This window comes from Chiloscyllium plagiosum, chromosome 15 (assembly GCF_004010195.1).
Source record: "Chiloscyllium plagiosum isolate BGI_BamShark_2017 chromosome 15, ASM401019v2, whole genome shotgun sequence".
In the NCBI taxonomy this organism is placed as follows: domain Eukaryota; kingdom Metazoa; phylum Chordata; class Chondrichthyes; order Orectolobiformes; family Hemiscylliidae; genus Chiloscyllium; species Chiloscyllium plagiosum.
Genome location: NC_057724.1, coordinates 45,357,813 through 45,377,248, shown reverse-complemented (window position 1 = coordinate 45,377,248; position 19,436 = coordinate 45,357,813). Strand labels below are relative to the sequence as shown.

The 19,436-nt window shown below is 41.0% G+C and overlaps 1 protein-coding gene across 1 annotated transcript in view; it reads left to right on the top strand.

Annotated features, from left to right (window-relative positions):
* Positions 1-19,436, top strand: part of LOC122557561 (V-set and immunoglobulin domain-containing protein 1-like) — a 52,789-nt gene that overhangs the window by 5,842 nt on the left and 27,511 nt on the right. Inside the window, exons 3-4 of the mRNA XM_043705307.1 lie at positions 15,002-15,165; positions 16,210-16,317. Of these exons, the coding sequence (XP_043561242.1) occupies positions 15,002-15,165; positions 16,210-16,317 (272 nt within the window). The remainder of the gene's footprint in view (positions 1-15,001; positions 15,166-16,209; positions 16,318-19,436) is intronic.

Sequence of the window (19,436 nt, the reverse complement as noted above, 5' to 3'; positions counted from 1 at the left end):
TTATTTCTAACTTACACTATGAATCACTGTAAGGTAATGCAATTTTTATCTTCTTTGTTCCTCGTGTTTTATCTAAGATTTGTACATAGGTGCTTTGTACCTAAGATGGCGCCATGACAGGCAACGCTGTAAAATTTTCACTGTACTCTTGTACTTCTGTACTTGAGTATGCATGACAATAAAACATATTTCTAAAATGTAATTCTAGATGAAAGAGAGAATTAGGTACATCAGCTATATGAATTTTGTTTTAAACCATAATGATTAAGCAAATACCCAAAATGTAAAGGGTGGGTCCAGAACTTAGAATTTTGGCACAGATATGATGAAGGTTCTATTGGATGGAGTATCATACAGTCTTTCTGATCTTCCGTGGAGCTGATGTTTCTTCCCACAGAATACCATCACTTTGAGATTCTGGGAAAGAATGAGCAGGAGAGAGTAAAAGGCTATATTATCACGTGAATTTGAATCAGTAAATGGACAATGTATAGAGTATGAAGAATAGATAAATGACCTGTCTCTATACCAAGGTAGTTATTGATCCAATTATCAGTCAATAGGAGATTACGTTGTTTATAAAAGAAGCAAAATTTTAAAAAGGGAAAAGCGAGAAAAGAAAATGCAGTAAAAACAAGCAAAAATAAAAATGCTGCCAAATGTGAAGAAATTTGGTAAGTTGGGTCAGTATAAATCAAGTGTTAATGATTCTCAATATAAGGGTGACATTATGACAAAGGAACAAGCATACATGGATTTTTATATCTCCACTGAAACAACTGCATCATAATATACATTTACCAGAGGGTCTCTGATGAATGTATATGATGTATAAAAGGGTATACTGTTTTACATAATGTAACATACAGCATATTATGAAGTCAACTATTTTGCAATTATTGTATTTGTTAAATTAACTTTTTCTTCCATAAAATTTAGCTACGACAACAGATGTGCTTGGGGTTTGAATTTATGTCCAGAGATCAAGTATTTTTGATTATTATATTTGATTCAATTTTCTTAACCTTTTCTAAAATTTAGGATACAGAGGTAGATGGTGCAGTTGACCAGAGCAATGTGGACATGCAAAGAAACAATTGTGTTTTCAGGTAGTGTTTGGAGGTGTAACTTGAATCTGAGAGGGGATAATGTCATATGGTTGAGGAGTAGAACATTTTGAAATTAGGGAGTAATAGATAACATTTTGGGATTCCGAATGGGGCAGGAACAGGAGCAGGGTGCTGGGATGTGGACAGACCATCTTATGGATCATAAGGCCATAAGGAATAGGAGGAGAATTAGGCCATTCGGCCCATTGGTATTTGCTTAATCATAATGGTTTAAAACAAACTTCATATAACTGATGTATCTAGTTTTCTCTTTCATCTAGAAGTACATTTTAGAATAGGTTTTAATGTCACACGTACTCAAGTACAAAAGTACAAAAGTACAGTGAAAGATTTACAGTGTTGCCTCTCATGGCGCCATCTTAGGCACAAAGCACCTATGTACAAATCCATCATGGGCTGATATGTTTCTCAACCCCATACTCTTGCCTTTTTCCCTTAACCCTTGATCTCCTTACTAATCAAGAACCTATCTATCTCTGTCTTAAACCACATTCAATGACTTGGCCTCCACAGCCCTCTGCGACAATGTGTTCCACAAATTCACCACTCGCTGGCTAAAGAACTTCCTCCTCATCTCAGTTCTAAGGAGTCAGCTCCTCACTCTGAGACTGCACCCTTGGTTCCCAGACTTTCCTACTGTCGAAGTGTTTTCTCCACATCCACCCCATCCAGGCCACATAATATTCTGAAATTTTCAATGGGATCCACCCTCATCCTTTTAGATTCCGTTAGGTACTGACCCAGAGTCTTCAACTGCTCCTTGTATGACAAGCCCTTCATTCTGGGATCATTCGTGTAAACCTCCTCTGGGCCCCCTCCAATGCCAGCATATCTTTCCTTAAGTACAGGAATTCCAACTGCGGTCTGACCAGAACCTAATGCAGCCTCTGCAGTACGTTCCTGTTCTTGTATTCTAGAAGTCATGCTGACCTCTACTCTAGAATTCCTGATCTGCAGTAAATCCCAGTCCTGTACCACCTCTCAGATCTCTGGTCTGCACTGCCTCCCTGTTAATCAGCATCTTGAATTTAACATTCTGATCTCTGCTTAAATGATTCCATTGCCTTAATCCTTTCCAACTTTGTAATTTTCTTCATCCCTTCAATACTGGCCTGTTGAGCACTCCCATTTTTAGCATACAATCTTTAGTGGCTGTGCATTCAGCTGTCAAGATCCTAAGCTCTGGAATATCTCACAAATTTTTCTGTTTCTTTCTTCCAGTCTCTCTAACCTGCACAAACTGATAGAGGTCAAGAGACCCTGCCCAATCCCCACTTCCCCACCTCTTTACCAACCTCTTTTCTTTGAAACTGTCCTCTTTGATAAGTTTTATGTCATTTGCCCTAATATCATCTCAAATGGTTGGTGTTAAATTTTGTTTGATATCTGTGAAACACATTGGAACAGTATAATATGATAAAGGCACTATCTAAATGCAAGTTGTTGTTGTACAGAATTATGTACTGGGAAACCTAACTTGGAGAATTGTACATTGAGATATACATGCATTGTAAAAGTCACCATAGCTTCACTCTCATTAGAAAGAAATGATTGATGGTGGTTTTAATCTGAGATTCACCTTGCTTCATGCAAGGAGAGAGGTTGTGAAGGAAATTCTTCATGGTAACCTTAGCCGATGCAGGAATTGAATCCACTTCTGTTGATATCACTGTGCATCGCAAACTGCTGCAGGGAGTGGCAGGGGAAGAAGAAAGTTTTAGCTGGTGGATCCTGTACAAGAACAAGATAGGACCGGTATGAACTGTGGGTTGTGGAGATGTGATGGCAGCAACCGGTCTGGAGTAGGGTGGTCGATGCCAGTTGCTAGGAGAAGAGACAGGATGTGAGAATGGAGACAGCAGCTAAGTGGCAGCTGCCAACAAGTATGGGGAAAGTCCGTGGGATTTGGGTTGAATCCCTATAGGGCAGTGTTTAAACTAGCAGATTAGAGACACAAACTGGTAGCTGGTACGCCTGATCCTGGAATGATTCATGTGGAAAAAATGAGCCAAACAGAAGTCTGTACAAGTAATGGCTTGAAATAGCAAAGCCAAGCATTACAGACAGATGGGTGTGATGAAAATAGAGCAACTGAAATAGAATAATGAGAAAAAGCATTCCAGAAATAGTATGCTGGAAATAGCATGACAGTAAAAGTGTTGCAGTAAAGTGTTTCAGAAAGGAAATGTTTTCAGGACCTGTACAACTGAAGTCCAGGTAAACATGGATAACTGAGGCTTGAAGTTCCAAGATTCTGAGCAAAATTCTGAAATGTTCTTATCCTGTTCTTGGACTAATTTGGAAAGTCTGCTGGATCTTCCAGCAATTAGGTAGCTCACTGGCTGCTGGCCAACTCTCCACCAAAATTAGAACTCAGGAGTTTCTCGCTGCCAAGAGCTGCTGGCCAATCAGAAGCCAGCAACTCCAGAACATGGCAGTGCTACAATGGAGGCCATGTACATCAATCCCCCCACCAACGCCAACCCTGGACTCCCAGGGTGGAACATTAACCAGGGGAAAGGTGTGTTATTTGGGAAATGGCAAGGTCTTGCAGGGTGGGGTATGTGAGGAGAGAGAGGCATAGGTAGATGGAACAAAGCGCAGTAGTCTGGTCTTGGTAGACATCAGCTGTCATAGGTCCAGTCGCTCTAACCTGCACAAACTGATGAAGATCAAGAGAGCCTGCCCAATCCCCACTTCCCCACCTCTTTACCAACCCCTCCATATCCAGAACCCCCTCCCCAAAACCAAACTGCCAGCAAGCCAGCACTGGTTAACCAGTCATGCAGGTCAATTCTTGCTCATCCTGCCTGGAGTTGAAGTATTTGCAGCCCAGATGGGAAGAAATTCTTAAGTAGTGATTAATCAATGATCATTAGTTGACCACTTAACATTCTCCGTTGGTGGGAAGGTAGGGCTTGGCATTTTTCATTCTGATCTTCACTTGGGCAAAGTTGGGAAATTGGCAGGCTTATTGTGTGCCACCATCTGCCTAACTAAGTTCCCTTTCTGCCTCAGGGCCTGGAAGATTTCATCCTATATCTCATTCTTTTACCTTAAAATATCTAAAACCTTTTATCCTTTATACTTACCATATAGGGAGAGTGAAAAGCCACAAAACCAATGACACAGAGCAACGTTCTGTAGCTTTCACATGCATTACACTATGTGGGAATGTTTTGAAGGAGTTGGCTTTCCTGATGTCACACCTTAATTTGCTGAAGCTCTGTATGTCTTGCACCCAGGCATGAAATGCTGTGGTTGGAGCTTACGATGCAAGGCAGTGTTTAGGTTACTCTGACACCCACAAGTGCAAATAAGATATTCATTTCCGAGCACATGAACAAAGGCACAATTACTGCTGAATGCTAAAATGTTTGATACTTTGTAACATATTCAGTCCATGGATTAATTATTAATAAAGAGTAGCCACACCTGCCAAGTTTTTAAATCATTTTCACACATCATATGATTGAAAAGAAATGGAAACTCAATTTATTACAAACTGACTGTATTGAAAACTTTTTAGAAACTATTATTTCGTGCAATAAATGTATGTTTCTTTATTAAAAGTACATTGGAAGCCTCTAATGAATTTGTTCAGAGACTGATGACTATAATAATAAAATAGCAAAAGAAACTTATGATCTGTCAAGCTAGGTTTCACTTGGGATTGTGTTTATCCAGTGTTACCATCAGCTGGGATCATTACAACAGCAGACCAATCAGATATTAAACAATAAATTTCACATAAATTACAGATGCTTCTAAAACAAAGTTAAAATAACAATTTGTATCATTGATAGCCATAGATGATTTGTATCATCGGTGAGGTGCTGGAAGACAGGAGGTTGGCTAACGTGGTGCCACTGTTTAAGAAAGGTGGTAAGGACAAGCCAGGGAACTATAGACCAGTGAGCCTGAACTCGGTGGTGGGCAAGTTGCTGGAGGGATTCTGAAGGACAAAATTTACATATATATAGAAAGGCAAGGACTGATTATGGATAATCAACATGGCTTTGTGCATGCAAAATTATGTCACACTAATTTGACTGAGTGTTTTGAAGAAGTAACAGAGGAGATTGATGAAGGCAGAGCGGTGGACGTGATTAGATGATTTACAGTGTGGAAACAGGCCCTTCGGCCCAACAAGTCCACACTGACCCTCCGAAGAGGAACCCACCCAGATCCATTCCCCTATACCTAAAACTATGGGCAATTTAGAATGGCCAATTCACCTAACCTGCACGTTTTTGGACTGTGGGAGGAAACCCGCACAGACACGGGGAGAATGTGCAAACTCCACACAGACAGTTACCTGAGGTGGGAATTGTACCCGGGTCACTGGCGCTGTGAGGCAGCAGTGTGAGCCACTGTGCCACAGTGCCACCCATCTATATGGGCATTCTATTAGGCATCCATATGTAGACTGGTTAACAAAGTTAGATCACATGGAATACAGGGAGAACCATCTATTTGGATACAGGACTGGCTTGAAAGTAGGAGTCAGAAGGTGGTGGTGGAAGGTTGCTTTTCAGACTGGAAGCCTGTGAACCAGTGGTGTACCACAAGGATCGTTTCTGGGTCCTCTGCTTTTTGTCATTTATATAAATGATTTCAATGTGAACATAGGAGCATGTTTAGTAATTTTACAGATGACATCAAAATTGGAGGTGCAGTGGACAGCAAAGAAGGTTACTTCAAGAGTACAAGTACACCCTGATCAATTGAGCCAATGGGCCAAGGAGTGACAGATGGAGTTTAATTCAGATAAATGTGAAGTGCTGCATTTTGAAAAGGCAAATCAGGATAGGACTTATACACTTAATGGTAAGGTCCTGGACAGTATTACTGAACACTTGGAGTGCAGATTCGTAGTTCCTTGAAAGTGGATTGGCAGGTAGTTAGGATAGTGCAGATGGTGTTTGGCATGCTTGCCTTTATTGGTCAGTGCATTGAGTGTAGGAATTGGGAGGCCATGTTACAGCTGTACAGGACATTGGTTAGACCACTTTTTAAATACTGCATTCAATTCTGGTCTCTCTGCTATAGGAAGGATGTTGTGAAACTTGAAAGGGTTCGGAAAAGATTTATGAGGATGTTGCCAAGGTTGGAGGGTTTGAGCTACAGGGAGAGGCTGAAGAAGCTGGGTCTATTTTCCCTGAAGGGTCGGAGGCTGAGGGGTGATCTTGTAGAGGTTTATCAGATCATGAGGAGAGTGGTTAGGGTGAATAGTCAAGGTCTTTTCCCTGCGGTAGAGGAGTTGGAAACTAGAGAGCTTAGGTTTAAGGTGAGGGGGAAAGATTTAAAAGGGACCTAAGGGGCAACTTTTTCACACAGAAGGTGATGTGTGTATAGAATGAGCTGCCAGAGGAAGTGGTGGAGGTTAGTACAATTACAACATTTAAAAGGCATTTGGATTATTATATATATAGGAAGGGTTTAGAGGGATATGGCAAATGCTAGCAAATGGGACTAGATTTATATAGGATATCTAGTCGGCATGGACAAGTTGGACCAAAGTTCTACCATGTGGAACCTTATCGCATGCCTTATAGAATGTCCATATAGATCACATCCATCACTCTGCCTTCATCAATCCTCTTTGTTACTTCTTCAAAAAACTCAATCAAGTTAGTGAGACATAATTTCCCAGGCACAAAGCCATGCTAAATATCCCTAACCAGTCTTTGCTTTTCCAAATACATGTAAATCCTGTCCCTCCATGCTATACAGCTCTATGACTATGACTCTATTTTGTTACTCTGCCTTGTGGTGCTTTTCAAAGCTACTTTCCTTTTACGGTATCAAGCTCTGTGGAATGGGAATTCTGAATAAGTATCGCATATTGTTGGATATATTGTATAAATATTAGTTGTATGTTAGAGCTAGGAACTAATGTGTATATATCGGCGTTTTAGGGAACATTTCACAGCTGATAAGCATAAAAGAACAGAAATGTAGGAACTGATTTCATATAATTGTCCAGAGCTTCTGCATGTCTTTCTCCCTTCTAACCTTCTAACCTGCTGATCTTCTAACGTTTCTGTTGCATGCAGTAATCTTATTGATTTTCTCTTGTCTTAACTAAAGGTTAGTTGTCTAGATAGTTTCTTCCTCGCATGGAGCCTGTAAGAATTAAAGCAGATAGAATTCTCACTTCTCTAAATATGACATGTGAATATTCAAACATCACAGAACTCAGATCAACCTATAATGATGGCAGTGGTTTTCTGTGAGTAATCCAGTAGCACTTACTGATACGAAAAACTCAACTCATGTCAATGGCAGAAGACTGAACAAATCTTGCAAAATAACACAAAATGTCGACCAGCAGAGCAACATGTGCATAGCAAAGCCAGAATGGATCGGGTAGCTGATGATCCAGTGGAGGCATTTGAGAAACTTAAGCAAAAATGCAAGTTGTCTTTCAGCAAATATTTATAATAAAGTGAGAACCAGCTAATATCCTTTTGTAGGCAGGAGATCTAGGATTGCATTTGTTTAACAACTGGAAATGAAGAACAAAAACCCAGATGTAGTTTTTGAAAGATTCAACATCCATTTCCAAATCAAACAAAATAAAATCTCTGGCATTATTGGTCTGAATAATGAGGTTTCAAATAAGGTATAAGTGAAATAGCAGTTAACTTTGCAACAAGACTGAAAAATGGAGCTTGTATATGTTAGTTTAAGGACAGAGGTGAAAAGTTAATAGTTCAACTAATTGGGGTTTCATGCAATATGAATTACAGAAAACACTGATTGGAGAGTACAAGCTCACAATATACACAGTGCTGAGTACACAAAGCAATTAGCAGACAGATGAACTATCAAACTATCCAGACAACCAACCTTTCCTAAGCCAAGGAGAAATGCAACAAAAACATTAGAAGATTAGAAAGGGACAAGACATGCAGGAACTCTGGGTAGTGACAAGAAATCACAATCAGAAGGAAGTGTCCTGCATCTGGATTAATCAGTAGAGTTTGTGAGAAGTCCAGTTATTGGGAAAAGATGTTCAGAACAAAGCAACATGATGGTCAATGAGCTTCCTTAGCCAGAACACCAGGAGAAATGGATAGGAAAATATTCTGGAAGATGCTGGTAGCGTTGAGAATGTGATTGACATAGGAACCACAGAACTGTGTGACATGTCTGGATGTGACAAATCCCAGAGGAAAGAAATCCACACAAACATTCATATCAGAAAGAGTGTGAAAAATCAGGGTTCAGTAATAAATCTGAAGGTGAAGATGGACATTGCAATGCAGAATAACACCATCCAGCTTATACTATATCTGAAGATCTTTTGTGAAAATTTGGAAGACAGCAGTTATTCAAAAGAAACATTCTGAAACTGAATAATATCATACTAACTGGTACCTGAGAATGAACAGCAAGGAATAACCAACATCAGAGGCTGCACAAAGGCAAAAATGTGAACCAGATATTCTACATCAGAAGCACGGTGGGCGGCATGATGGCACAGTGGTTAGCACTGCTGCCTCACAGCGCCAGAGACCCGGGTTCAATTCCCGCCTCAGGCGACTGACTGTGTGGAGTTTGCACGTTCTCCCCGTGTCTGCGTGGGTTTCCTCCGGGTGCTCCGGTTTCCTCCCACAGTCCAAAGATGTGCAGGTCAGGTGAATTGGCCATGCTAAATTGCCCGTAGTGTTAGGCAAGGGGTAAATGTAGGGGTATGGGTGAGTTGCGCTTCGGCGGGTCGGTGTGGACTTGTTGGGCCGAAGGGCCTGTTTCCACACTGTAAGTAATCTATTGTCCTCTGGTTGAGTAGTTGTGAAAAGCTACAGGTATGTCAGTGAAGGAGGTGGCACTGGGAGTTGTACTCAGAGTGTTTCAGTGACGTTGTTAGATGCATTGAACATTTTCAGTATCCCCTGACTATTTACCCAGCCATAAACTACGTGATTCATTCCCCCACATAAAGTGCCAGTGGAGCTAAAAGCAAAGCTTGCAAGAAAGCCTGACAGAAGAAAATCCTGGTGGCTTGATTTCCGACAGGTCATGTACTTCTGCAAATTGCCATCTGCCACAGATGTAGACAGTAAGATTCAACAAAGGCCAGAGATATGGAAAGTTAGAGAAAAAAAGAAAACCAAAAACATATAATGAGATTTTTTTTCAAAAGTGGAGAAAACCTTCTGTGAGTTTGCCAGCCAATGGTATTAGATTACTTACAGTGTGGAAACACACTGTGGACTGCTGGATACAATGAGGAAGAGGGTCAGAGAAGGACAAGTGTTGCTGTTGATATGACATTGTTCATCATATAGAATGGATGCAAAACCAATTACTGAACAAAAAAAAAGTTTTCTGAGCTGAAGCAAGTGATCCAAACAAATGGAATCACACTGGCTTCATAGAGATTTCTTCAGAGGAATTTCAATCCAAATGTGACCAAAAGGATAGCCACTGCCAATGGGACAAAAGTTGAAGTTTTTAAAACCAAATTCATAAAAACACAATAAATCAAGTAAATCAAACGTGAGACAAAAATTTTGTCAAATGATTACAGAATCACACAGTTATTCAGTACAGAAGAGCTCTTTGACCTTTTGAGTGTGCACCACCAAAAATACACAAAATCTACACGAGTCCCACTTTCCAAACTTGAATATTATGACATGATTATGAGGAAGAAAATGTTTACTGTGAATATGTACGGGCCTACACTTCTTCTTCCCAGCCATAAACGCTTGGCATCAATAGCAAGGTGAGAGTAGTAATCGGAGAAGTGAAAGCTCAGAGGAGGAAGATTTTGATCAGAGGAAAAGGAGGAGCATTTCAACATGCCAACTGACCATTACAGGCAACAAGTGCCAAATCTGCAAGAAGGAAACACAATATTTTGTCATTTAAATGTTAATGGAAGGGTTGGAGAGGAAGTAGTGGAAAAATAAAGAACTACATGATATAATAAACTAACAGCAAGGCCACAAGGAACTGGTCTGGTGCAAGCTTGACCAAAAAAGAAGCCTGCAATATTGATACATTTATGGCTGGAGTTTTCAATTAAAGTACTGTGTCGAGTGAGATGCATCGTGCCCTGTTCCCCCATGGTATTGAGAGTGACTTTTCTCATGCAATTTTTACTCTATATCTCATTACTTATGTAACCAGGCTGTACAGTTTCCTTCTCATGTAACCATTTAGTAGGGGAGGCTGAAGTGCTTGGCATGTCAGGAATGTCCGGTGTTCTTGCGGCTGGTACCTTATTTTAAGCCCATCGACACATTACCTCAGATGCTGCAAGCCAATTAACTGCTCCTCATAATATGCTGCTGGACCATTATGTCAGAAGAAGGAAAGCTCACACTTTGCCTCAAAGACAGAGACCTGGATGTGCTGGTGGATGTGCTGGTGGATAGGGTGGTGGAGAGAAGGGACATTACCCAGTTTGATCCATGTGGCTGTCAAAGGAAGCAATTCCACCAGACTCAACCAGCCTAGACCCAGAGAAAGGCCCAGATCAGTGCAGTGTCCCAGCTTAAAAGGAATGCTCAGAAGAAGGTCTGAAATCTTTTGTACTCTGCCACCATCTTCTCTCTGCTATCCCAAACTCCCAAAGCCCCTGTTCCCTCGAACTCTGCCATAACACACACCTCTCACCAAGGATCATGGATGATAACTGCAACTAGTGCAGCAACTCAACAGCTTTCACCTACATCATTTCCCACATTACTAATCCTTCCTGCCATCTGCATTATCCACTTACACATTGGTAATTGCTTTGCATCTCTCTTGTTCTTGCAAAACCACTAACATACACAAATCCCTTCCTTTGTCTCACTGCAGAAAAACCTTGACCCACAACCAGCTCAGAAACCTGCAGTTTGATGAATTTTCTCTCTAGGTTAGACCCAGGAGCACATCTGGTGAGCACATCACTGACATATCTCTACAAATGGTCATGGTAGAAATAGGCTGAAGTGTTTCTTCTTGTTTGGAGATGTCAGGCCTGGCAACTGGCAATTACATTAATTGCACTTGTACATCTTAGAGGTTAAATACATCTGTTATCACGGACTCCTGCATGCAAAATTCCTGGGTGGAAGCAAACATGAAGAAGGGCTTATGCCCGAAACGTCGATTCTCCTGTTCCCTAGATGCTGCCTGACCTGCTGCGCTTTTCCAGCAACACATTTTCAGCCATGGTAGAAATACCCCAGGAGTCTGGTGCTTGTGGGACTGCTGGAAACTGGGCACTGCTCATCCTGAGGCATAGGGTGATCCCATGGTTTCAACTGGTAATGACTTTGTCAAAATGCACAGGCAGGCAGAGGAAGAGCAGGCAGGTTATTCAGAGACAATCAGTAAACTTAGGAGTCAAGCTATGGCTGTAGCATGTGGGACCTGGAGAAGCTGGCAACTGCCATGAAGGCCTGGGTCCAGCACATTCCCAGAGCCATGTCATACAACCACGGTAGGGGATCGAGACTGCTATAGGATCACTGAACCCTTGCCCCCATCCTTATTCCTCCTTATCATCCAAGAATGACAGTATTGCATATAGGCACATGTTAGCAAGTACTCATAGTTCAAGGCAAGAGGAAATCAGCTCCACCTTCTCATACAATCTATGAGATATGAAATGTCTAGGTGACTTTCTTAAGGTAACCTGTGATTGTTTCTACTTCCCAGAGATGACTGTGATCAATTTGTACTGACCAATGACATACTCATGTTTGCTTCCACCCAGGAATTTTCAATGCAGGAGTCCGTGATAACAGATGTATTTAACCTCTAAGATGTACAAGTGCAATTAATGTAATTGCCAGTTGCCAGGCCTGACATCACTGACAAGTAGAGTCCACATCTCCAAACAAGAAGAAACACTTCAGCCTACTCTGTGCCTGCTGGCAGCCATTTTTCATTTTCATTGCATAGCTGCGATTCAGAAGAGGTTGGAAGTCAATGCAGATTGAGCTCCACAGGCTTGCAGGCTGAGGCTGCTAATTTAGATGAACTGCCCAAACCTTCAATTTCCTTTCTTCCTTGCACTCCATGCGGACCCAATCAGTTCTGGGTTTTCACACATTCCAACCTTACTTTCATTTATGTCTTCATCTCCTGAGCCCTGGGTGACAGGTTAGCCAGGCCAACCATGTGATGCAATATCTCCATTAAAGCCATGGTGCTGACCATCAATGACCAAACATCCTCCTCTCCCCACCCTGTGACAAGTTGCCTGGCTTTCTGTCTGCACTAAGAGGCAAGGCAAGACAGAAGTATTCTGTGCCTATACATTTTGAACGCAAGAAGTCAAGACAAGGCAGAGATCCTGTGAGCACCCAAGCAGACCAAACAAAGAGCCCTAAGGTGCAGCTTGCTCTAGTGCGTAAGATGGGTACCAGTCCCTTTGTACAAATGGCTTCGTAGAAGCATTACAATACAAGGAGTTGGTGTGCTCCAAATACAGCATTGGAGTTGATAACAATATTATAAATGTGTCAGAGATGATGATGTGCTGAGGCAAGTGTGTGTCTAATGCCAACTACCATGGGCTGAGGGTGCAGACAGTCATTATCCATGGAATGTGCCCTGAAGTGTTGGAGGATGCTGGTCAAGGTGGAGGCCCAGAGCAGCAAGCATAAGCTGGAGTTGCCAGGTACCCTCTGAGACTTTCAGGTGGAAAATTGTCACTGTATAGTTTCTCTCTGCCACATGAGAGAAGAGCAAATTTCACACAAGTGAAGGGAGAATAGATAATTCTGAGATGTTGATACATGCAAATTGGTTACTCTCTGCACAGTAGTGAGATCCTTATCTCATTGCTCAAACTTTGGTGCAAAGTTGGACTTTTTTTATCGTTTAGAATTTTGATTTTCCATTCTTGCCCCAATTTTCCGAGTGACTTACAATAACGTCCGCGTCATTCAGGAGCTAGAAGAATTCCACTTTTAGTCTTTAAAAAATGGTGTGAGGTTCAGTCAGTAACAATTGAAACACCGTCCTTTTCCTTCTCTCCATTTAAATGATTCATTTTCCGTATTTCAGAACCTGACGGTGCACTGGGCAAATTTATTGTCAGTGTGGTACTGAGCTAAAGAGGCCAAAATTTCATCTTTGGTCTGTGCCTGGAGTGACTGTAGTGGACTGTGAAATCCACCATTCTGCTGTATTGTCAAATCAATGGCAACTAAATGTCATTAATGAGTGCCATTTTGAGAGTTTCTGAATACTCTCACAGGAGGTTATAAGTGTAATATATTTTAAAAATATTTCTAATAAGTTAAACTTAACTTTCAGGTTGTTAGGCTAACAGGTAGCAAGCTACAGTGATGGCAGCATGCTGGTAAAATCACTGGATTAGTCATCTAGAGACCTAGACTAATGGTCTGGAGGCTTGGGCCAAAACTTACATGGCAGCTGGTGGAACTTAAATTCAATTAATAAAACAGGTCTAATGATGACATGAAATGCTTGTTGTAAAAACCCATCTGGTTCACTGATGTCCTTAGGTAATCTGCCATATTTACCTTGTCTGCTATATTGACCGGTCTGCCATATTGACCTTGTTTGCCATTTTGACTTTGTCTGGCCTAACTGTGGCACCAGACTAAAGCAATCTAATTGACTCTTAAATGCCCTCTGACATGGCCGAGCAAGACATTCAGTTGCATTTAACTTCTACAAACCCTAAAGGAAAGACTGGTCAATAGGAATTGGGGCAGGATTGGGGTCGATGTCCTAATCATTAGTTGGAATTATATCTTCCACAAAGGAAGATCGTTTTGGTTTTTGGAGTTATTTCAGCTCCAAGGTAGCTCTGCAGATGTTTCTCAGGATAGCATTTTAGGCCCAATCATTTTCAGCTGTTCCATCAATTCTACTTTACCATCATAAGCTCAGAAATGCAGATGTTTACCAATGATTGCACAATTCAGCACCATTCACAACGCCTCAGATTCAGAGGTAGTCTGCATGTCCAAATGTAACAAGACCTAGACAAAATTCAGGCTGATAAGTATCAAGTAACATCCATGCCACACAAGCACTAGGAAATGACCATTTCCAGCAAAAGATAATCTATCCATCACAAGAATAGTTCCATTGTAACCTGGTGAAATCCCACTTCTTGGGTTCAGAATTTACAAAAGGCAGGGAGAGCCCATCTTCAGAGGCAGAGCCAATAGAAATTAAGAAATAACATTGATTTTCTAAGTCAGAAACTTACCCATAAGATAAGAAAATTCACATAATGCACAATTGCTATTTGGGTTAGAATAATTTCTTTTCTTGTCATGGAATCATAGAGATGTACAGCATGGAAACAGACCTTTCGGTCTAGCTTGTCCATGCTGACAAGATATCCTAACCTAATCTAGTCCCATTTGCCAGCACTTGGCCCATATCTCTCTAAACCCTTCCTATTCATATACCCATCCAGAAGTCTTTTAAATGTTGTAATTGTACCAGCCTCCACCACTTCCTTGTGTTATCATGGAATATTTTGTAGGAAAAAGTTAGTGTTTGGCATGACTATTGAGGTTCACGGTTTGACGGTTAGATATCCTGTTGTTGCAAATGATCATGACCTCTGCTTTTTCCGTAAAAGAACTAGATTCTTGATTTGTTTTCAACCTACTGTGGCAGAATGTTCATCAGTTCCATTGGTATTGTTCAACAGTATTTGTAACTATACCTAAAACAAATGAAGAAAATTAATCTGAAGGATGTACAGTTAATCGACAGGAATATTTTAAATATTTTATGTTTCTGTTGATGAACAGTGTATTGTTTTGCAGTTTATTTTGTCTGTTTTATATGTATTATAATACAATATACAAGACTGTTTGAAAGATGGAGGAGCCAGGCTCTACTGATCATCATTGTTTGTTTCCCAGGCTGTGTGTTTGCTGTTGAAGTGACAGTGAAGGACAATCATTTGAATGCGACTGAAGGAGGAAATGTCACTTTGCAATGTACATACACGACCACGATGGAGAACTTGTCTGGTCTTAACATCCAGTGGACTTTCCTTGGAACCACTACCAAGAAGCCCAAACAGGTAATCCATCTCTGTTCATTGGTGCAGAACATCCAGAGCCCTGCTAATGCCAGCATAAATGCAGCAGTGTGGAAGCATGCATTTTCTGCTCCTGACTTCTTTGATAATCCAGCAACATGATGTGCAGGATGGCAGTAGATACTTGTGTCACTGTGGGCACAACTTTGAATATCCATGAAAGGATGAGGGCTGGTAACTTTGGGTAAGGTTGTTCATGTTATTAGACAATGTAGGACCGGAATAGATCATTCAGCCCCTTGAATCTTTCCTGCTATTCAATAAAATAATAGTTGATTTCTCTCACTCCATTTTTCTGCCTTTAATCTATATTCCTTGATGTCCTCTTCCAAAATTAATCCATAATTTTCAGTCTCATGTTTTTGTTCCCATAATTTAGCTTGCTAAGTCCTAGTGTCAGTCTGGCACTGTAAACCCTCCTTTCTGAAATGCATTTCCCAAAGCCAGATGTGTTCCATCCAAAGATTAATGGTGATAAGCTGAGAGGCCAAAACAGGTGCCTGGGGACTGCCAATTACAAAATCCTTCAAATAGTATCCAATTATGCCTCCTCTCTGCACCCTGTCTCCAAGTCCGTTTCTAACTCATACTTTCAGTATTATAGAATGTCCGTTCTTTTGACCATAACTTGTCCAGAACTTTATCAGAGGCATTTTCCAAGTCCACATCATTACTTCTCTGCCTGCCATTCCGTCTGAAATAGAGGCGTGATATTTTCAACATTATGATCAAAGGCACAATTCCAAATCCAGAAAACTTTGAAAATTCATGATTAATTCAGATGCAATTTCTTACCTAATGCTTTTGATATCCAAAATGGAAGCCATCGGTCCTGGAGATTTGTTTGTCTTCAATCCCATGTTATTGAGTTAATGAGATCAAAACCAGTAAATGACCACTGCCAGTCAATTCAAATCAATAAAATGGTTTAAGTCAATATAAGTGAGATCTTCACTAGTATAGCATGACAAAATGTAAGCTTTTACATAGTCAGCTATCCAACCAGCACATTTCTACCAAATCCAGCAGACCTCCTGTGCTACTGGTTACAATATGGATGACAGCAGCGTGATGCTTTGCCCCAAGACGGTACACATGTTTGATAGACGAGGATTGTGTAGCTGGCAGCACCAGGTAAGTTCTGCTTCTGTGCTATGCACAGGCCATAGTACAGAGCAATGTAATTAAACACCTCTCCATATTCTCCATTTTGAATGTCAAGTCCACAGGATACATTATGATAGGAGGCAGGAAGAAAAGCATCTTGGAGCAATAACATTTGCAAACGTGTTTGTTGTACCATGAAAAGAAGTTCTCATCTCAAGCTCCACTTAAACCCTGCACCAACATAATAATTCTCTGAAACCACTTGTACATTTTTTTTGGGGGGAGGGTGAGAAGGTGGTTTGCATGTTATGATGGGGACAAAAGGAAGCTACAATGGGCCATAGATAGGTTGATTGACTATGCAAAAATCTGGCAGAATTAGCTTAATGTAGGAAAGTGTCAGGTTGCCATAGGGCAGCTCTCTCGTTAGAGAGAGACAACTAATAGTGATTTAATCTGAGGACCACCACACCTCAGGCAAGGGAGAGGTTGAGAAGGTGGGATTCTCATAGTAACCTCAGCTGATGCAGGAATTGAACCCATGTCATTAGCATCTCTCTGAATCGCAAACCAGCTGTCTAGCCAACTGAGTGTGAGATCATGCACTTTGGTAGTTTGAATCAAACTATTATTTAAATGGAGAGCAACTTAGAAGGATCTGAGTGTTCTTCTGCAGGAAATTCAAAAGAGTTAGCATGCAAATACAGCAAGTAATTAATACAGCAAGTAACTAAGAAGGCAATTGGAATTTTGGCTTTTATTGTCGGGAGTTGGGGATTAAAAATAGGAAACTCTTGTTACAAGTGTACAGGGTGTTGCTGAGGAAGTAACCTCAATTATATGAAAGCCCAGGAAGAGACTATCAGATTCTTATGACTGGAAGTTGAAGCCACTGTTAAATTAAACCTCATGGAGATGATAGAGAGGAGAAGTTCTCTCTGATGTGAGTACTGTAAAGTATGCTTCTGTGATTACTTGGATTATATTTTTAATGTAGGCATCAAAACCTTTAAACTGTGTTGTATGAAACAGTTTGGTTTATTCTATTTTATATTAGTTGATTTTGTGTAATAAATTGATGTTTTATTGTTAAAACCAAATTTACAACTTTGCATCCTCATGTTTCAGTGAGAGATTACCTCACTGAAACCAAAGAAAATGATCAATGAAGCCAGATTTCAGTCTGAGATCTAACTTGTCCAGTAATAACACCAGCTGAGAATATAACAATAAAAATTAGCCGAGTTTAGCTAACGATGAAATGCAAGTGTATGCTGTTCACTGGCAAGATTCAGAACTCATCATTTTAGAACCTAAGGGAATAATCAGAAATGTATTTCTCAACTTTGAGAATCTGGTTTCCATTTTTGCAAAAATTGCTTGACAATGTCCATTACACTCAAGGGAGTGTCAAGTCCACACTTCACTTTGGAGTTCAAGGTCACTTTTGAGTAGCATGCCTCTGCCAGGTTACTTTGTAAGAAGGGACACACACACATATCATGCATTTTCACAGAATTCCTGTTATGGCTCTTAGATTACTTTCCTAGTGCGCTTTTCATTTACTTGGAGACTGCAAGCCTCAGTCTCCTTTACATTACTCTCTCAGTGCATTCTCACTGACTTCAGTACTGACAGATAGAGAACCACTCCTGTGTAGCTTATATTGTTTTCTTAGCTCACAAGCCTCTATGGGTTGCATTGCTTGTTGGTGTAGAGAAGGGGGCAGGCATCTTGCCACAGTTGGAAGTACCGTACAGCCAAAGGAATGCTTATGTGCCACAGTATGCTATGTCAATTATATGCCAGCAATGCAAATGGCAAAAATATGTGCTTCAAGCAAATGACCATGTGTGAAAGTCAAAGGGCAACATTCTTAATAGGGTGAAGGGGGAACTACAATCAGCCAGAGGTACCACAACAGTCAATCAAGGGGCTCTTCCTATTCCAGCCTAGGCATTGGCCATGGTAAGGCAGGCACTTTGTTTTACAAGAGTATGCAGATCTGACCTTGTAATCGGGGATTGGGTCAGTCAGTTCAGCAGGTCCAGTCTGGAATTAAGTAAACAGATTCAAGGATTGATTATGCTGAAAATGGATGGAAGAACTGTTAATGGTGTTGCAGGAACAGGATGAGGTAGTCACAATTAGTGAGAAGGAAGCACAAATGTAGAATAGTTCAATAGTTTGTGAGAATGAGGTGAGTGAGAGCCATTGAGTGGACATACTGCTTGCAATACTGAGAGGTGTAGTCCATGAGCCTTGGTGAGTAGTGTGTGAAATGACAGTTAAAATGACTGATGGCCCTGTAAGTATGAGGTGGCAGGAAGAGGTGTCACTTAGGCTTGCAGAGTGCAGAAGAATTTCTTCACTTCTGAAAGTCCCACTAAACTTGGGATATTGTGCTGAGTTGGGCAAGAATTGGAGTACAGGTTAACTTTGTCTAATGGTGTGGCCTCTTTTGGTAGTCCTGCAGCAAAAAGGACGGTCCTCTCCTTTCCACTTCACACCATCCACCGAGACCTCTAGGAACCTGTCCATGAAGCAGTGAGTGAACGCTCCCCTTCACTGTTGGTGTCCTTGGAGATAACTGTTAAGGTCATTGGGGTAGTTCTTTGTTTGTAGTGTCTGCAGTGCTGTCAGGCTTTAAATATCACCCCAGTGGCATGAATACAAGACGGGATTGAGGTTCACAAGGAGGAGGTGTTAGAAATTGTGGCAAGTGTGTAAATAGATAAATCCCCTGGGCCAGCTGGAATTTATCCTAAGATTCTCTAGGAAGTCAGGGAGGAGATTGCCGAGTCTTTAGCTTTGATCTTTATGTCGTCATTGTCGACAGGAGTAGTGCCAGAAGACTGGAGGATAGCAAATGTTGTTTCCTTGTTTAAGAAGGGGAGTCAGGACAACCCTGGTAATTATAGGCCAGTGAGCCTTACTTTGGTTGTGGGTAAAGTGTTGGAAAGGTTATAAGAGATAGGATTTATAATCATCTTGATAGGAATAAGTTGATTAGGGATAGTCAGCATGGTTTGTGAAGGGTAGGTCGTGCCTCTCAAACCTTATTGAGTTCTTTGAGAAGGTGACCAAACAGGTGGATGAGGGTAAAACAGTTGATGTGGTTTATATGGATTTCAGTAAGGTGTTTG